The sequence below is a fragment of the Notolepis coatsorum genome (genome assembly GCF_963971535.1).
Source record: "Notolepis coatsorum genome assembly, chromosome: 12".
In the NCBI taxonomy this organism is placed as follows: domain Eukaryota; kingdom Metazoa; phylum Chordata; class Actinopteri; order Aulopiformes; family Paralepididae; genus Notolepis; species Notolepis coatsorum.
In genome coordinates this window covers 96,351,841-96,371,144 of record NC_140176.1, presented here as the reverse complement: position 1 = coordinate 96,371,144, position 19,304 = coordinate 96,351,841, and the positions used below count along the sequence as shown (strand labels likewise).

The window sequence follows — 19,304 nt, the reverse complement described above, 5'->3', positions numbered from 1 at the left end:
TAACTCTCTTACTTCTAGTCTCTGTCGGCAGAACGCTTACATTGTTTGAAACATTTGTTTTGTCAGTACATCACGTTAAATCAAGCAATTACTTTCCAACACAGGCCACCATTGAGCGTTCACACCGTTGTGAAAGTTAGGTTTGATCTGTTTTCAGACCTATTTCCCCAGTCAGCTGCAGGATATCTCCTCATTTCCCTACCTGGACATTTAATATTATATTACACTTGTGAATCTCCTAATCACTCCGGAAGAGGTAGTGATTATTTCTGGGTCTTCAGTGTGATTTATATCTGTGTGTTTTGTCTTAAAGTAGTAGTTTCTGAACAAACACCATCTAATCCCTGTTTATTCCCCAATCAACATGTTCATCAATCAACATGAACTTTATTAGTTACAGTTCCAGCAGTGGTTCCCACAGGATTTTGTGAGACTGTGGTGGGTGAACCTCGGCCCCCCCCCCCCCCCCCCCCTTTTTTATAATTTTTTTTTAAGTTAAATGCATCAATCTGGTGCACTTTGAGAGCAAAATAAAGAGGCTAGATCTATGACGAACTTTGTGCTCAAAACACAAAATCGACTAGAGCATACATTTGAGCCATCAAAGAAATGAAGCAAAAGTGGTTACCGGTGTTGAACTGGTTTATTTTTTTAGAAAATAAAGAAATATACTGGATTACTATTACGACTACTACCACTGCCAATACTACTGATACATCCCTATTGGCAAACTTTATATTTAAAAAAATATTAATAAATTTTTTTGGTTCATTATAAAACTGTGGCGGGACCAATTAGACTGTGGCGGCCCGCCATAGTCTTCTAGGTAATTAATGGGAAACACTGTCCAGGGTTCCCACAGATATTGCTAAATGAAATTCAAGGACTTTCAAGTACTTTCTAAGCACTATTTTCCATTTTAAAATGGCATTTAAAAGGATACAATTAACTTTTAAATGCTGTTTTTTATTTAAAAGACAATCGGATCCAATATTTATGGCTTAAAACCAATTTCCGACAATTAGATACACTTTAGATTAAAAAAAAATATATTTCTTGACTCAGAACTATTTTATCATGGATGAACAAAACTTTCTATGTGAATTTTTATTTCTATGTTGATTTGAATTTCAATGACTTTTTAAGCACCTTGGCTAAAAAAATTATTGACAAAAAAGCAAGCACTTAAGCTCTTCAAGGACCTTGTGAAAACCCTGCAGTTCATACTTGATGCATCAGCCCATTGTCTTCATATGTTGGATAATTATCATGGTGCTTTAAGGTGTGTTACAAACTGGGTTCCGTTCACATTTGAACCAATACCGGTACCAGTTCCTGGTACCTTTTTTTGGTACTTAACTCTCTCTGTAATAACAAAATATTGAATTGCAGTTGTAAAAACAAGTCTAGACTTTGTTATTTATTTTGAACATTTAGTTATTTATTGTTGTAACACACACAAAAGAATTCGCATGATCATGTATTGTGTTTATAAATGTTTAAATATCAACATTATCTGGCCATCCTCTGTAAATATGATCAAACTCCTCTGACCTGCAAAATGTACTTAAACTCCAGGATCTAGTCACTTTCATTTAATTTTTATTTAAATTCGGCTATAGAAACATACTCTATTGACGTTTGTAATAGTTTGAGTGTGTGAATGACATACTTTGGAGTGATCCGTTTTTTAATGTGCGATTACGTTTAATCTACTGCAGTGGTCACCAACCTTTTTAAGCCCAAGATCACTTTTTTTTTTTTTTTTTTGTGAAGGCAAGATCTACCTATTGAAGCGTTGAGAGAAAAAGACAGCCAAGATTGTACTTTAAACTAAATTACTTTTATTTGCCTGTATTCTAATTACATGCAATGCTTTGGTCCAACATTAAAACGTCAAAGTAGAACTGTAATATGTATTTTCTCAGTCAGTGCTAAGTGCAGTCATCTTATGCAGCATCACTTTTCACATCAAAACAAAAGTAGAACTGTAATGTGGACTTTCTCATATTATTAACATTGCCAAACATATTTACAATTAGCATTTTATAAAGTAGAACTGCAATATGTACTTTCTTAGGCTACGTTTAGATGGAGAGAGTCTGAACAGAAACCGCAAAAGTCGTCTTGCGGTCTCACTTTTAATTTTGCGTTTAGACTAGCGTTTTGGGATGGAATTCTCCGTGCAGACGAGGCTGTTAACGACTCGAGATGACTGAGCCCCGCTGTCACACGATTGGCGCATATGTCACATGACGTGCTGTGAAGACCCGCCCTACTCTGCCTCTGATTCGCAGACTGTGGGTGGGGAATGTGATTGGACCAAAGCAGAGTCACTCACAGACAGTGGGTCCAGTCACGCCGCGGGACAGATTCTTGTGTATTTAAAAGTACTGCCAATGTAGCCTTCAGGTGATCGCCATGGATAGAATCAGACATGCTTTGTTTACGCTTCTAGGCTACTGGCGCATGCCTGTGATGTAAGCAGTACGCGCGACGAGAGCCTTGACAACCCTTTCGTCATCGTTTTATGCGGTTTGACAGTTTAGATCATAGGTGTCAAACTCACGGCCCGCGGGCCAAATCCGGCCCGCCACGTCATTTGATGTGGCCCCCCAAGAGCTCAGGTTAAAAAAAAAATTTTTTTTTTTTTTTTTTTTTACATTAATATTGGGTTAAAAAATAGCAGTGTTAAAATAATTGTGGGTTAATGCGTTAATAAAGCTTTAACTTTGACAGCCTTAGTTATTACACATTCTTACACATACATGTATGTTGAACATCTGAGGTAACAAAGGAAAAAAGCCAAAAGCACTTACTCCTCAGACATTCTTTGACAATTTTACAGCCCAAAATACAAAAAATATCCAGGCGGAATAGGTAACAAAGGGTTGAAGAAATATTGTCTGAACTGTCAGATGCAAACTGGCTGTGTGACATAACCGAGCATCTCGCTCAATTGAATAAGAAGCTGTAGGGACGCAAACAAGTCCCACCCAAAACTTGACCAATATAGTTGTGAACTGAGACAACCCTTATTTTGTTATTTTTGAGTACAGTTACAGTTGTGTGTTCATGCAGACACATAATAGCAATTTCATTACGAATTGAAAATGGGGGACCCTGAAAGTCTTTCTCTGGTCTGCATCCCCTTAACAATTGTGTGTATTGAGCTGTACTGTACTGTACCCATTCTGCAATCTGTTAATTAAAGTTAATTAAACTATCTTCCATTAGTTGGATGTATGGCCTCTGCAAGGTTGTGTGCAGCCATTTGTTTTTGTAACATCTGCTACATCTGTCCCACGTGTTCTTTGCAGCTCACAGTTGTTAGTTCTGCCCCTCTTGACTGTGACAAAAAGGTTTTGAACAAACTTAATATCATAGCTTGTATTTGATGATATTCTTCTTTGTTATTTACTTGAATGGTTTGATCATTGATTGGTGGAGTAATATGGGGTTCTGATAAACTAAAATTATTTGTTAAAATAACATAAACTAACATATATTTTTACATTTATGCAAATTAATATGCAATATGTATAACTTGAATAAGTAATAAATACAGAAACACCATGTTTAACAATATGTAAATGTATAGCTACATTTATTTTACATTACGGTCTTTGGCCCTTTGAGGGCAACCATAATGCTGATGTGGCCCTCTGTGAAAATGAGTTTGACACCCCTGGTTTAGATGATAGCGCAAAGGTTTATCGTTTCTAGGAATTCCACCCTGGAAGGTAGTCTCACTTTTTTGCGGTTTCACCCCGTAAAAACGCTGTTTCCGTATAAACTAAAGGCACATCCGAAAAAATATTTTTGCGGATTCACCTGCTAGCGTTTCCGTCTAAACAGGGCCTTAGTCAGTGCTAAGTGCAGTCATCTTATGCAGCATCACTTTTCACATCAAAACAAAAGTAGAACTGTAATGTGGACTCTCATATTATTAACATCGACAAACATATTTACAATTAGCATTTCATAAAGTAGAACTGTAATGTGTACTTTCTCAGTCAGTGCTAAGTGCAGTCATCTTATGCAGCATCACTTTTCACATCAAAACAAAAGTAGAACTGTAATGTGGACTCTCATATTATTAACATTATAAAATGCTAATTGTAAATTATGTTTGTCAAAGTAGAACTGCAATATGTACTTTCTCAGTCAGTGATAAGTGCAGTCATCTTATGCAGCATCACTTTTCACATCAAAACAAAAGTAGAACTGTAATGTGGACTCTCAGGGAAAGATCTAAAAATAATAATAATAATAATAAAAAATAAATAAATTCAGGGAAAGATCTACAGGGAAATTCTCAAAGATCGACCGGTTGGTGACCACTGATCTACTGTATGAAACGGCTGTACTGCTGCCCTGCTTGGCCAGGTTGCTATTGAAACTTGAGGTCTAATCTGGGTAAATAAAGGTTAAAGAAAATAAATACAGTATATTCTTGATTACATTTTTAGCAAACAGATAATAACATTTCTTTGTTCTAACAAAAACCTTGTACCTTATCAAACAGATAAAGAAAATTATACATTGACATTTTCTGTTTATTGAAACTCTTACACCATCATCTGCATTTCCTGTGTTGAAATGGTTATGTTGTTATTTTAACACTTTAATCGCCAAGGACGCCTTAACTCGTCATTCCCCGCCATGCTAATTCTGCTAATTCTGCCAATGACGCCGTAACACGTCATTGAGATCAATATTTCAAAAATCTGTGATCGCAATCATATTTCTCCCGTGGAGACTTGAGATCTACTGTTGATCCCCTCTCAACTCTCTAACGGTGGCCGATCGGCGGATCGCCCAAACCGGAAACGGAAACTGGTGCTCATCCAAATTCGGTCCGACCACTCGCTATAGGTCCCGGGACTCGAGCTCGACACAATGGATAGTGATCCGTTACCAATAACTCGATAAACAACATGATTTGGACATATATACTATTATACAACCTGGAGATGGATCGTATATTTCAACATCCCATAATAGGATTTTATTTTTATTTTTTTATCCACTTTTTCTCCCATTTTCTATATTTTCTCCCATCCCAATTTCGTATCATCCAATTCAACCCTCCCCTGTCACGAACGCTGTTTCTTGCCTCCCACAAGCCGGCTGCAATGTGGACTAAGTCATACATAGCACAAGTCCCCTCCGGTACTTGAGGTAACAGCAGTCGCATCTTTTCACCTGCGCAGCTCGATCTCTCAGTGGCGAGGAGTAACGCGTGGGAGGCTCACGCTGCCCTCGACACTTCCTGATTCTACTACGCAGGCGCACCAACCGACCTGTAGGAGTCGCTGTCCACAACGCCCGATCCCCACCCATCAGTTTCCCACCCCCTAATACGGCCAATGTGTATTAGTATGAACGACCAGCTAAACTGAAAGCAATGTGGAGCGCTGGGCTCGAACAGGCAAGCCCAGCGTCTCCGTCATTCGTGGCGAGCGCCTTGCCCACCACGCCACGTAGCCGCCCCCCATAATAGGAATCTTTTTGCTCCACGCTCATCGCCCAACGGCCCGAGGAGACTGGGGTAAGTTTCAGCGTTTATTTTTACCGTGTTCGATACAAACTGCTATAATGATCATATCACCCACACTACATGAATCATCTAACGTTGGCCACGGAATTATAAACGACCCCCCCCCCATCCGGTCAACATCAGATGACAAGTAGTAACTTCTAGAAGCACGTCCATTTGAAATTTTTTATCTGGCGCCGATCGCTATCAAACTGTATTTGATCATCAATATAATGCATTTAGGGCTATAAATCACGTTCTGCAGAATGCTGCAGAAAACGATAAAAACATATTTATACTTTAGACCGTATTTTAGTATGAATATGTGAATGAAAAAGTATAACGTTCCTACATCCTGAACGATAGATAATTGACGTTGAATGGGCCATAGTAATGTCAATTTAGCAATACAATTTAAAAAGTTATAGCCCTGCAAAGAAGGGGAACTTCTCCATAGACAAATAGAGCTGGCAGAGGATGGTATAAGGATGTACATAAGCGTGGCAGAGAAAGTGTCAATGTTGATGCAAACAGTGCATATTGCTGATCATTCTATTTGTCATTAATTGTTTATTTATGGGATAGTTTTAACCGATTTATAAAACATTTAGTTATAAAAATGTGGGCAAACGATTTTGATGCGTTTTGAAAATGTTCAGCACATTTCAACAACACCACGATAACACAGAAAACCGTGATCATTTTGGGTCACTATAATCCAGAAAGAATTCTCACACCATCCCATCCCATAATATACAGCATAACAATCTCCCATTTGCGGAGCGTGGTCAGATCTCCTCATGAGACATTCCGAGGCCTACGGAAATATCTTCGTATAGGACGCGAGGAGATTCAATGAGCCCCTTACACCAGGGTGCTTTACATAAGACGTGGCGCTGGCGGCCTGTGGTGGTTCCTCTCAGCGCTCTCGGGTTCAGCCCCATGTCGTGTTTACACAAGTCGTCTTTCTTCCAGATCATACAGCAGGGAAGGTACGAGGGACAGAGGTGTGACAGCAGGGAAGGTACGAGGGACATAAGATTCGAACTTCGTCAGGGTTTTTCGAACGAACCTTCGAACCTTCGTTTTTAATAAAAAAAAAAAATTATATATATATATATATATATATATATATATATATATTTTGTTACTAAATCCTCAATTTGAATAAAGTGATTAATCTGATTAAATTAGTATTTTTTTTATTAAATCAACTTTCCAGCCCCAGACCCCCAGGAATTCGGTTTCCGGGTTCCTCTGATTGGCCGCGACCCCCGCGTGACCCGCCCCCCTATCCACCGCTCTGCTCTGCCGCTGCCGCACGCGGCAGAGCGAGCGGCCGCGGTCTCCCTCGCTTTCTCAATTTATACGCATGGAAGTATTGACTGAATGAATGAATGAATGAATGAAAACTTTATTTAACAGATTGCAGAATGGGTACAATACAGTATGGCTCAATACACACAATTGTTAAGGGGACGCAGACCTGAGAAAGACGTTTGTCTTGTTTACATCAGGGTCCCCCATTTTCAATTCATATAGAACGACTACGCCGTAACAATATAATAATATATATATATATATATATATTTTTTTTTAAACAAATTTAGCTTTTGTTGCTGGTTGATTCTCCTCAGCTTCTCTCTGGTACTATAAGAGAAGATAAATATAACACTTTTAAAACCCTTTGTTTATCTTTAGATCACACATTTAAAAATAACTGTTCATCTCACTTCAATCATTTATATTGCAGATGCAGAACATGGTATTTTCTCAAGCAGACAGATGTAAACACTATAATCTGTGTTGCATGTACCTGACAAACTGAACTGTTTGTATTACAGTTAGTAACAGTTTCGATTTTTATTTAAAGATAACGAGAGAGAGAGAGAGAGAGAGAGAGAGAGAGAGAGAGAGAGAGAGAGAGAGAGAGAGAGAGAGAGAGAGAGAGAGAGAGAGAGAGAGAGAGAGAGAGAGAGAGAGAGACTATGCTCGGAGCATTTTAGTAACGTTACATTTTCAACAAGATTGCTGCTATTTAAACACTTCATGGAAACGGGGTAACGTTAACCTTATGTCGACTGTAGTATTGTATGACCTCGACATAACGTTTAAACGTTATCCATGCAGTAATTATAAATGTGGCCAGCTAAGCTAAGCTAATGGAGCTAACGGCTAGCAGTAGCTAACGTTAGCTGGTAGCTGTAACGTTACTAACAACGAATCAGCTGTTGATATTATGCGCCATCAGTAGACAACGTATCATGTATTAAACTAGAGTTAATGGTTTAATGCTTCAGTCACAGTGACGTTGAAAGAGCAGCTGTCACGAACCTCTTTCATTTCTTTATGGAGATCCACGTTGGCACTGCTCTGTAACACCGCTTGCAAATAGCATTGGGGCATCTTTATCTTGTCCTTCGTTGTTTACTTCAAACCCGAAGTACCTCCAAACAGCACTTCTGCTGTTTTCTTTATCCACAAGCACAAGTTGCGGAGGCTCTGCATTTGCCATCTTCAGCTAAAATGTTTGTTTACAAACTGAAGACGGCTCTGTGAGGGGGAGGGCTGGACTCGGAGGAGGCGGAGGGGCAAGCGTGCTCTGAACAGCGTGTCAACAACTTGCGGTAGAACACTCGCCAGCTGGTACCGATACTGCAGAAAGTATCGGTATTTCGGGAAATGAGTATCGAAACCATTTTAAATATTCAGTATCGATATGTATCGATACTTCGATATTTTTGACAACACTATGACAAACAAATAAAATATCGCATCGCCGGCTGTCTCTGGCTTGCTCCAGCGGACACCAGAGCTCAGCCCACAGCGAGAATGTGCTGCCGCGAGCGGCATCGCTGAGCTCTGGCTCTGACTACATGCAGTCACTGAGTGTTGTTGTAGCCAGCGGGTAAATCGCGATTTTTTTATTTGTTTGTCATGACAAACCAATTACATAATCAAACATATGTGTAAAGGCACAACATATTCCAGTTAACGGTATATTTTTTTAATGATTTGTTACGGCGTAGTCGTTCTATATGAATTGAAAATGGGGGACCCTGATGTAAACAAGACAAACGTCTTTCTCAGGTCTGCATCCCCTTAACAATTGTGTGTATTGAGCCGTACTGTATTGTACCCATTCTGCAATCTGGTAAATAAAGTTTTCATTCATTCATTCAGTCAATACTTCCATGCGTATAAATTGAGGAAGCGAGTGAGTCCGCGGCAGCGGCAGAGCGGTGGATAGGGGGCCGGGTCACGTGGGGGTCGCGGCCAATCAGAGGAACCCGGAAACCGAATTCCGTTGCGGAAAGGATACACGCACCCAGGCCAGGGAGAAGGCCCACCCCAACTAAATCAACTTTCTTTAATGAATATAACTCATCAGTTTCTTTTAATACTATAATATTAGTGTAGCCTAATCTGTATCTGGAACTGTGAAGAAAAACCCCATTGGTTTAAACAGAATTAATAGAAATTTCTTCTCTAATTTTTATTTTTTATTTTAATTTTTGTATTACAAATAAAAAATTTGAATGTTAACATAACAAACCAAGGTTCGAACATTCAAACGTTTGGGCTCATCCCTAAGGGACAGAGGTGTGACAGCAGGGCTGAAGGTACGAGGGACAGAGGTGTGACAGTGTGGCTGAAGGTACGAGGGACAGAGGTGTGACAGTGTGGCTGAAGGTACGAGGGACAGAGGTGTGACAGCAGGGCTGAAGGTACGAGGGACAGAGGTGTGACAGCAGGGCTGAAGGTACGAGGGACAGAGGTGTGACAGTGTGGCTGAAGGTACGAGGGACAGAGGTGTGACAGTGTGGCTGAAGGTACGAGGGACAGAGGTGTGACAGTGTGGCTGAAGGTACGAGGGACAGAGGTGTGACAGCAGGGCTGAAGGTACGAGGGACAGAGGTGTGACAGCAGGGCTGAAGGTACGAGGGACAGAGGTGTGACAGCAGGGCTGAAGGTACGAGGGACAGAGGTGTGACAGCAGGGCTGAAGGTACGAGGGACAGAGGTGTGACAGTGTGGCTGAAGGTACGAGGGACAGAGGCGTGACAGTGTGGCTGAAGGTACGAGGGACAGAGGTGTGACAGCAGGGCTGAAGGTACGAGGGACAGAGGTGTGACAGTGTGGCTGAAGGTACGAGGGACAGAGGTGTGACAGTGTGGCTGAAGGTACGAGGGACAGAGGTGTGACAGCAGGGCTGAAGGTACGAGGGACAGAGGTGTGACAGCAGGGCTGAAGGTACGAGGGACAGAGGTGTGACAGCAGGGCTGAAGGTACGAGGGACAGAGGTGTGACAGCAGGGCTGAAGGTACGAGGGACAGAGGTGTGACAGTGTGGCTGAAGGTACGAGGGACAGAGGTGTGACAGTGTGGCTGAAGGTACGAGGGACAGAGGTGTGACAGTGTGGCTGAAGGTACGAGGGACAGAGGTGTGACAGCAGGGCTGAAGGTACGAGGGACAGAGGTGTGACAGCAGGGCTGAAGGTACGAGGGACAGAGGTGTGACAGCAGGGCTGAAGGTACGAGGGACAGAGGTGTGACAGTGTGGCTGAAGGTACGAGGGACAGAGGCGTGACAGTGTGGCTGAAGGTACGAGGGACAGAGGCGTGACAGTGTGGCTGAAGGTACGAGGGACAGAGGCGTGACAGTGTGGCTGAAGGTACGAGGGACAGAGGCGTGACAGTGTGGCTGAAGGTACGAGGGACAGAGGTGTGACAGTGTGGCTGAAGGTACGAGGGACAGAGGTGTGACAGCAGGGCTGAAGGTACGAGGGACAGAGGTGTGACAGTGTGGCTGAAGGTACGAGGGACAGAGGTGTGACAGCAGGGCTGAAGGTACGAGGGACAGAGGTGTGACAGCAGGGCTGAAGGTACGAGGGACAGAGGTGTGACAGTGTGGCTGAAGGTACGAGGGACAGAGGTGTGACAGCAGGGCTGAAGGTACGAGGGACAGAGGTGTGACAGTGTGGCTGAAGGTACGAGGGACAGAGGTGTGACAGTGTGGCTGAAGGTACGAGGGACAGAGGTGTGACAGCAGGGCTGAAGGTACGAGGGACAGAGGTGTGACAGTGTGGCTGAAGGTACGAGGGACAGAGGTGTGACAGTGTGGCTGAAGGTACGAGGGACAGAGGCGTGACAGTGTGGCTGAAGGTACGAGGGACAGAGGTGTGACAGCAGGGCTGAAGGTACGAGGGACAGAGGTGTGACAGCAGGGCTGAAGGTACGAGGGACAGAGGTGTGACAGCAGGGCTGAAGGTACGAGGGACAGAGGTGTGACAGTGTGGCTGAAGGTACGAGGGACAGAGGTGTGACAGCAGGGCTGAAGGTACGAGGGACAGAGGTGTGACAGTGTGGCTGAAGGTACGAGGGACAGAGGTGTGACAGTGTGGCTGAAGGTACGAGGGACAGAGGTGTGACAGCAGGGCTGAAGGTACGAGGGACAGAGGTGTGACAGTGTGGCTGAAGGTACGAGGGACAGAGGTGTGACAGTGTGGCTGAAGGTACGAGGGACAGAGGCGTGACAGTGTGGCTGAAGGTACGAGGGACAGAGGTGTGACAGCAGGGCTGAAGGTACGAGGGACAGAGGCGTGACAGCGTGAGGTCACTACACAGGGTTCCTGGATATGTTTCCTTGGCGAGGGGCCCTGACCCTGACCTCTGACCCTGATAGACACTGACCCCGACAGACACTGACCCTGACTGACCCTTCTAAACCGACCCATAGACACTAGAGTTTCTAGTGTCTAGTTTCAAAGCATCCTGCTGGGTATTCCATGAGGTAAAGAGAGAAGCCAAAACATCTACCAAGTTCAGTACAGACTCTAGGCACTCTGAGTGTAAGACAATCACTGGATCAAGTTCAGTACAGACTCTAGGCACTCTAAGTGTAAGATAATCACTGGATCGTGTACGACAGGGTCCAGTGGTCCATTCCAATAAAGAAGCAATATCATTTGGACAATCTCTAATTATGGCTTTATAAAGAAACAGATTCCAATGCAACTTATGTCTCTCTCTGCCAGAGAGGACCACCAACCTTATTGTATATAGGATACAATGGCACTGAGTACCATAACTATCACCGGTGATAAATCTAATGGCTGAATGGTAAACAGAGTCTAAAGGCTTAATAGTGGAAGCTGCTGAAATCACATCTCCGTAATCCAACACAGACAGGAAAACTGCTTCAACAACTCTCTTTCTGCTAATCATGGCTCTGTTTCTATACAAAAAGCCAATTATTTGCCGCAATTCCCTGCGAGAACAGCCACATGATAAGCCTCTGTGGAAGCAAATAAAACTACAAATATTCCAGGTGGTACTAATCTGTACAATACATTTAATTACATACACTGCAGCACGCCGATATCAGAGGGGTGTAATCATCAACACATTGTGATTCATCATCACCATGCATGTGGAAATCCATATACTGTATATTCATAACGACCCCTGCATTTTCCCAAGGGGATTAATAAAGAAATCCATGTAGTGTTCAAGGTGGTATTTGTGAGGATTTTCCATACATTTGTGAGGAGGACCGTGTAGATCCAACCGCGTACTGTACAAATAACGTGGACTAAGCACATGGTGTGAAGGTCTGAAGTTGATGAGGACCATTTAGACCAGGCTGTTAAATTACATGCTTTGAGTGCAATTTTCTACTCCTCCCGATAAACTAGCATGAAATTGCTGGTATCTATGACTCCATACGATCTCTAGGTCTGGTCTGGGGATATTCACACTATGATAAATTACTATATAACTATAATATATATTAGGGCTGTCAATATTAACACACTTTTTTTCTATTCATTTGAGATTTTTAATTTTTTTTACACACAATTAATCGCATTACTTGCATTTTGACCCCAACCACTTGCCATAGCGTTGACATCCAGCCGGGGTGTCACTCTGGATCAGAGTGACTTGCAGAGCGGGAGAATATTACGTCTTATTTCATTACACAGTACAAGAGCTCTAACTCACAAACATGAGAGCTGGACACGTTACTGTGGCGTCGTGTGGGCGGCTGGTCTAATCAGCCACACCTGCCCTGGGTCAAGCTACACAGACCTGGGATCAGCCACACACCTGTCCTGGGTCAAGCTACACAGACCTGGGATCAGCCACACACCTGTCCTGGGTCAAGCTAAACAGACCTGGGATCAGCCACACACCTGTCCTGGGTCAAGCTAAACAGACCTGGGATCAGCCACACACCTGTCCTGGGTCAAGCTACACAGACCTGGGATCAGCCACACACTTGTCCTGGGTCAAGCTAAACAGACCTGGGATCAGCCACACCTGCTCTGAGTCAAGCTAAACAGACCTGGGATCAGCCACACCTGTCCTGGGTCAAGCTAAACAGACCTGGGATCAGCCACACACCTGTCCTAGGTCAAGCTACACAGACCTGGGATCAGCCACACCTGCCCTGCGTCAAGCTAAATAGACCTGGGATCAGCCACACCTGCCCTGGGTCAAGCTAAACAGACCTGGGATCAGCCACACCTGCCCTGGGTCAAGCTAAATCAGACCTGTTGCACATTGAGGTAATCAATATGCATCGAGGTCATCGTTAAGTCTGCCACACATTACATCTGCTCTGGCTTGTAACAACATCCTGCCATCCACTTCAATAAACCGCTCTGCAGTTTTCACCACCACCGCCTGTGTCCCTGTGTGTGTGTGTGTGTGTGGGGGCGCCTTTGAAGAGCACTTAGGAGGCACGTGTGGCTGTGCGGCTGAGTGTCAACTGAAGGTGCTCTTTGAACACAGAAGGGAAAGGACACGGGAGAAGGGCCGTCCAGAAATACTGGGGAGAGCAGCCACTAAAGAGCGACCATGTGCCCCTGTTGTCGCAACCAGGCATTCTGTGTTTAGGGGTCGCAAACCAAAAGGATTAATCACATTATTACACTCATCACTCTGTTATAGCTTTGGGAGGGAATTTGTCATGTTCACAAATACTGATTGAACATTATGATAAGTAGATTAGGGGAGGTCAAAGGGCATGACGCATGAATGTTGCTTAGCGACAGCATTTACAATGTTTCATGCCACCCACTGACTTCCACAAGCAGGATGCTAATGACATGCTAATGCGACAATCATTCACTTCCCCCACCCAGACTCTTCCCAGCTGAACTGGGGATTTGCACAGCTGGTCGATGCAACAGCTTTTAGCTTTACTTACCAAGTCCTGTGATGGGAAACGCAACATGCAGGTGACCCGTTTCCAACACAACACCACGGTCCTCCAGCGTCAGATTCTGCAGCACTTGGCACTATAGTGTTTCAGATTCTGCATCACTTGGCACTATAGTGTTTCAGATTCTGCATCACTTGGCACTATAGTGTTTCAGATTCTGCATCACTTGGCACTATAGTGTTTCAGATTCTGCATCACTTGGCACTATAGTGTTTCAGATTCTGCAGCACTTGGCACTATAGTGTTTCAGATTCTGCATCACTTGGCACTATAGTGTTTCAGATTCTGCATCACTTGGCACTATAGTGTTTCAGATTCTGCATCACTTGGCACTATAGTGTTTCAGATTCTGCATCACTTGGCACTATAGTGTTTCAGATTCTGCATCACTTGGCACTATAGTGTTTCAGATTCTGCAGCACTTGGCACTATAGTGTTTCAGATTCTGCATCACTTGGCACTATAGTGTTTCAGATTCTGCATCACTTGGCACTATAGTGTTTCAGATTCTGCATCACTTGGCACTATAGTGTTTCAGATTCTGCATCACTTGGCACTATAGTGTTTCAGATTCTGCATCACTTGGCACTATAGTGTTTCAGATTCTGTATCACTTGGCACTATAGTGTTTCAGATTCTGCTATCACTTGGCACTATAGTGTTTCAGATTCTGCATCACTTGGCACTATAGTGTTTCAGATTCTGCATCACTTGGCACTATAGTGTTTCAGATTCTGCATCACTTGGCACTATAGTGTTTCAGATTCTGCATCACTTGGCACTATAGTGTTTCAGATTCTGCAGCACTTGGCACTATAGTGTTTCAGATTCTGCATCACTTGGCACTATAGTGTTTCAGATTCTGCATCACTTGGCACTATAGTGTTTCAGATTCTGCATCACTTGGCACTATAGTGTTTCAGATTCTGCAGCACTTGGCACTATAGTGTTTCAGATTCTGCAGCACTTGGCACTATAGTGTTTCAGATTCTGCTATCACTTGGCACTATAGTGTTTCAGATTCTGCATCACTTGGCACTATAGTGTTTCAGATTCTGCTATCACTTGGCACTATAGTAAGGCTGAGACGATATGCCATTTGGAAGAATCGATAAATATAGATTTTTTTAAATGATTATTTAGCATGTAAAAAAAGAAGAATTTTTTTTAATACTTTTTTATTAAAGAAAAAGAAAAGTATTTAATGTGTGCGTGCGTGTGTGTGTCACGTGCACTCACTGTAGTTTTTGCAATGCTGTAGTTGGTCCATGACACACACACTATGAACTAACGTTAAATAATATATATATTTTTGTGACGGCACTTATCGATTTCACGCAGTTATCGATGAATTTGTGGTGGTCTCAGGTAATGCAGCTCAGCGGTTTCAAAAGGCTGGAGGACTATGGTTTTGTTTTGGAAACGGTTAATCTTTTGTTTGCATGTTGTGGTGTGGATTAAAACTTCTCTCATGGTTCCGTGACCCTGTTTCTGCCGTTTGCTGACCGTCTAAAGCAGGGGTCAGCAACCTTTTTGACATGGAGTGCCTGTTTGAAATATGGGTTGCCTACCCCTGGTCTAAAGCTTCCCGCTTTGTTCAGAAGCCAGCCAGAGCTCTGACCACGGCACTCCTTAAGTAAAGCTCATGGCTTTGCATCGACTACACTTCTGGCAAGTATTTCATACAACTTAATGTCTAAAAATCCAAACTATCCCTTTAAGTCACAAGCCTCAGCTTGCTTCTTTAAACTGACCGTAACCACCGGCACCATAATTTACATGAAAACAATCCACTCGTTTGAGTAATTCATTGATAAGGCAAATCAGTCCAGTCCAGGAAAACTTTGGCATCCCTTAATAAACCCCCCCACCGAATCAGTTCATTTTATACTTGAAAGGTTCTGCATAATTAGGCCTCGTTAATGAACGTGGCTCAGTGGAAATACTCAACGTGGCTTCGACTTACTTTCAGAAGTGAACTTGATGACGGAGTCCGAGCCGGCGTCTCCGACGAACACAGCGCCGTCCTTGTTCACCACGATGTCGTGTGGCATCTGGAACAGCTGGGGATGAGGGAGGGATGAGTTAGAAGCATCTGGAACAGCTGGGGATGAGGGAGGGATGAGTTAGAAGCATCTGAAACAGCTGGGGATGAGGGAGGAGTGAGTTAGAAGCATCTGGAACAGCTGGGGATGAGGGAGGAGTGAGTTAGAAGCATCTGGAACAGCTGGGGATGAAGGAGGAGTGAGTTAGAAGCATCTGAAACAGCTGGGGATGAGGGAGGAGTGAGTTAGAAGCATCTGGAACAGCTGGGGATGAGGGAGGGATGAGTTAGAAGCATCTGAAACAGCTGGAGATGAGGGAGGAGTGAGTTAGAAGCATCTGGAACAGCTGGGGATGAGGGAGGGGTGAGTTAGAAGCATCTGGAACAGCTGGGGATGAGGGAGGGGTGAGTTAGAAGCATCTGGAACAGCTGGGGATGAGGGAGGAGTGAGTTAGAAGCATCTGGAACAGCTGGGGATGAAGGAGGAGTGAGTTAGAAGCATCTGAAACAGCTGGGGATGAGGGAGGAGTGAGTTAGAAGCATCTGGAACAGCTGGGGATGAGGGAGGGATGAGTTAGAAGCATCTGAAACAGCTGGAGATGAGGGAGGAGTGAGTTAGAAGCATCTGGAACAGCTGGGGATGAGGGAGGGGTGAGTTAGAAGCATCTGGAACAGCTGGGGATGAGGGAGGGGTGAGTTAGAAGCATCTGGAACAGCTGGGGATGAGGGAGGAGTGAGTTAGAAGCATCTGGAACAGCTGGGGATGAGGGAGGGGTGAGTTAGAAGCATCTGGAACAGCTGGGGATGAGGGAGGGGTGAGTTAGAAGCATCTGGAACAGCTGGGGATGAGGGAGGAGTGAGTTAGAAGCATCTGGAACAGCTGGGGATGAGGGAGGGATGAGTTAGAAGCATCTGAAACAGCTGGGGATGAGGGAGGAGTGAGTTAGAAGCATCTGGAACAGCTGGGGATGAGGGAGGAGTGAGTTAGAAGCATCTGGAACAGCTGGGGATGAAGGAGGAGTGAGTTAGAAGCATCTGAAACAGCTGGGGATGAGGGAGGAGTGAGTTAGAAGCATCTGGAACAGCTGGGGATGAGGGAGGGATGAGTTAGAAGCATCTGAAACAGCTGGAGATGAGGGAGGAGTGAGTTAGAAGCATCTGGAACAGCTGGGGATGAGGGAGGAGTGAGTTAGAAGCATCTGGAACAGCTGGGGATGAGGGAGGAGTGAGTTAGAAGCATCTGGAACAGCTGGGGATGAAGGAGGAGTGAGTTAGAAGCATCTGAAACAGCTGGGGATGAGGGAGGAGTGAGTTAGAAGCATCTGGAACAGCTGGGGATGAGGGAGGGATGAGTTAAAAGCATCTGAAACAGCTGGAGATGAGGGAGGAGTGAGTTAGAAGCATCTGGAACAGCTGGGGATGAGGGAGGGGTGAGTTAGAAGCATCTGGAACAGCTGGGGATGAGGGAGGGGTGAGTTAGAAGCATCTGGAACAGCTGGGGATGAGGGAGGAGTGAGTTAGAAGCATCTGGAACAGCTGGGGATGAGGGAGGGGTGAGTTAGAAGCATCTGGAACAGCTGGGGATGAGGGAGGGGTGAGTTAGAAGCATCTGGAACAGCTGGGGATGAGGGAGGAGTGAGTTAGAAGCATCTGGAACAGCTGGGGATGAAGGAGGAGTGAGTTAGAAGCATCTGGAACAGCTGGGGATGAGGGAGGGGTGAGTTAGAAGCATCTGGAACAGCTGGGGATGAGGGAGGGGTGAGTTAGAAGCATCTGGAACAGCTGGGGATGAGGGAGGGGTGAGTTAGAAGCATCTGGAACAGCTGGGGATGAGGGAGGGATGAGTTAGAAGCATCTGGAACAGCTGGGGATGAGGGAGGGATGAGTTAGAAGCATCTGAAACAGCTGAAGATGAGGGAGGGGTGAGTTAGAAGCATCTGGAACAGCTGGAGATGAGGGAGGGATGAGTTAGAAGCATCTGAAACAGCTGAAGATGAGGGAGGGATGAGTTAGAAGCATCTGAAACAGCTGAGATGAGGGAGGGGTGAGTTAGAAGCATCTGAAACAGCTGGGGATGAGGGAGGGATGAGTTAGAAGCATCTGGAACAGCTGGGGATGAGGGAGGAGTGAGTTAGAAGCATCTGGAACAGCTGGGGATGAGGGAGGGATGAGTTAGAAGCATCTGGAACAGCTGGGGATGAGGGAGGGATGAGTTAGAAGCATCTGGAACAGCTGGGGATGAGGGAGGGATGAGTTAGAAGCATCTGGAACAGCTGGGGATGAGGGAGGGGTGAGTTAGAAGCATCTGGAACAGCTGGGGATGAGGGAGGGGTGAGTTAGAAGCATCTGGAACAGCTGGGGATGAGGGAGGAGTGAGTTAGAAGCATCTGGAACAGCTGGGGATGAGGGAGGGATGAGTTAGAAGCATCTGGAACAGCTGGGGATGAGGGAGGAGTGAGTTAGAAGCATCTGGAACAGCTGGGGATGAGGGAGGGGTGAGTTAGAAGCATCTGGAACAGCTGGGGATGAGGGAGGAGTGAGTTAGAAGCATCTGGAACAGCTGGGGATGAGGGAGGGATGAGTTAGAAGCATCTGGAACAGCTGGGGATGAGGGAGGGAGTGAGTTAGAAGCATCTGGAACAGCTGGGGATGAGGGAGGAGTGAGTTAGAAGCATCTGGAACAGCTGGGGATGAGGGAGGAGTGAGTTAGAAGCATCTGGAACAGCTGGGGATGAGGGAGGAGTGAGTTAGAAGCATCTGGAACAGCTGGGATGAGGGAGGAGTGAGTTAGAAGCATCTGGAACAGCTGGGGATGAGGGAGGGATGAGTTAGAAGCATCTGGAACAGCTGGGATGAGGGAGGAGTGAGTTAGAAGCATCTGGAACAGCTGGAGATGAGGGAGGAGTGAGTTAGAAGCATCTGGAACAGCTGGGGATGAGGGAGGAGTGAGTTAGAAGCATCTGGAACAGCTGGAGATGAGGGAGGAGTGAGTTAGAAGCATCTGGAACAGCTGGGATGAGGGAGGAGTGAGTTAGAAGCATCTGGAACAGCTGGGGATGAGGGAGGGATGAGTTAGAAGCATCTGGAACAGCTGGAGATGAGGGAGGAGTGAGTTAGAAGCATCTGGAACAGCTGGGGATGAGGGAGGGATGAGTTAGAAGCATCTGAACAGCTGGAGATGAGGGAGGGGTGAGTTAGAAGCATCTGGAACAGCTGGAGATGAGGGAGGAGTGAGTTAGAAGCATCTGAACAGCTGGGGATGAGGGAGGGATGAGTTAGAAGCATCTGAACAGCTGGAGATGAGGGAGGAGTGAGTTAGAAGCATCTGGAACAGCTGGGGATGAGGGAGGGATGAGTTAGAAGCATCTGGAACAGCTGGGGATGAGGGAGGGGATGAGTTAGAAGCATCTGAAACAGCTGGAGATGAGGGAGGGATGAGTTAGAAGCATCTGAAACAGCTGGAGATGAGGGAGGGATGAGTTAGAAGCATC

At 45.0% G+C, this 19,304-nt stretch overlaps 1 protein-coding gene across 3 annotated transcripts in view; it reads right to left on the bottom strand.

Annotated features, from left to right (window-relative positions):
- pam (peptidylglycine alpha-amidating monooxygenase) overlaps positions 1–19,304 on the bottom strand; it is a 285,043-nt gene that overhangs the window by 40,033 nt on the left and 225,706 nt on the right. For all 3 annotated transcript variants that reach the window (XM_084326103.1, XM_084326105.1, XM_084326104.1), the window contains exon 22: positions 15,736–15,832. In XM_084326103.1, coding sequence (XP_084182229.1) covers positions 15,736–15,832 — 97 coding nt within the window. The remainder of the gene's footprint in view (positions 1–15,735; positions 15,833–19,304) is intronic.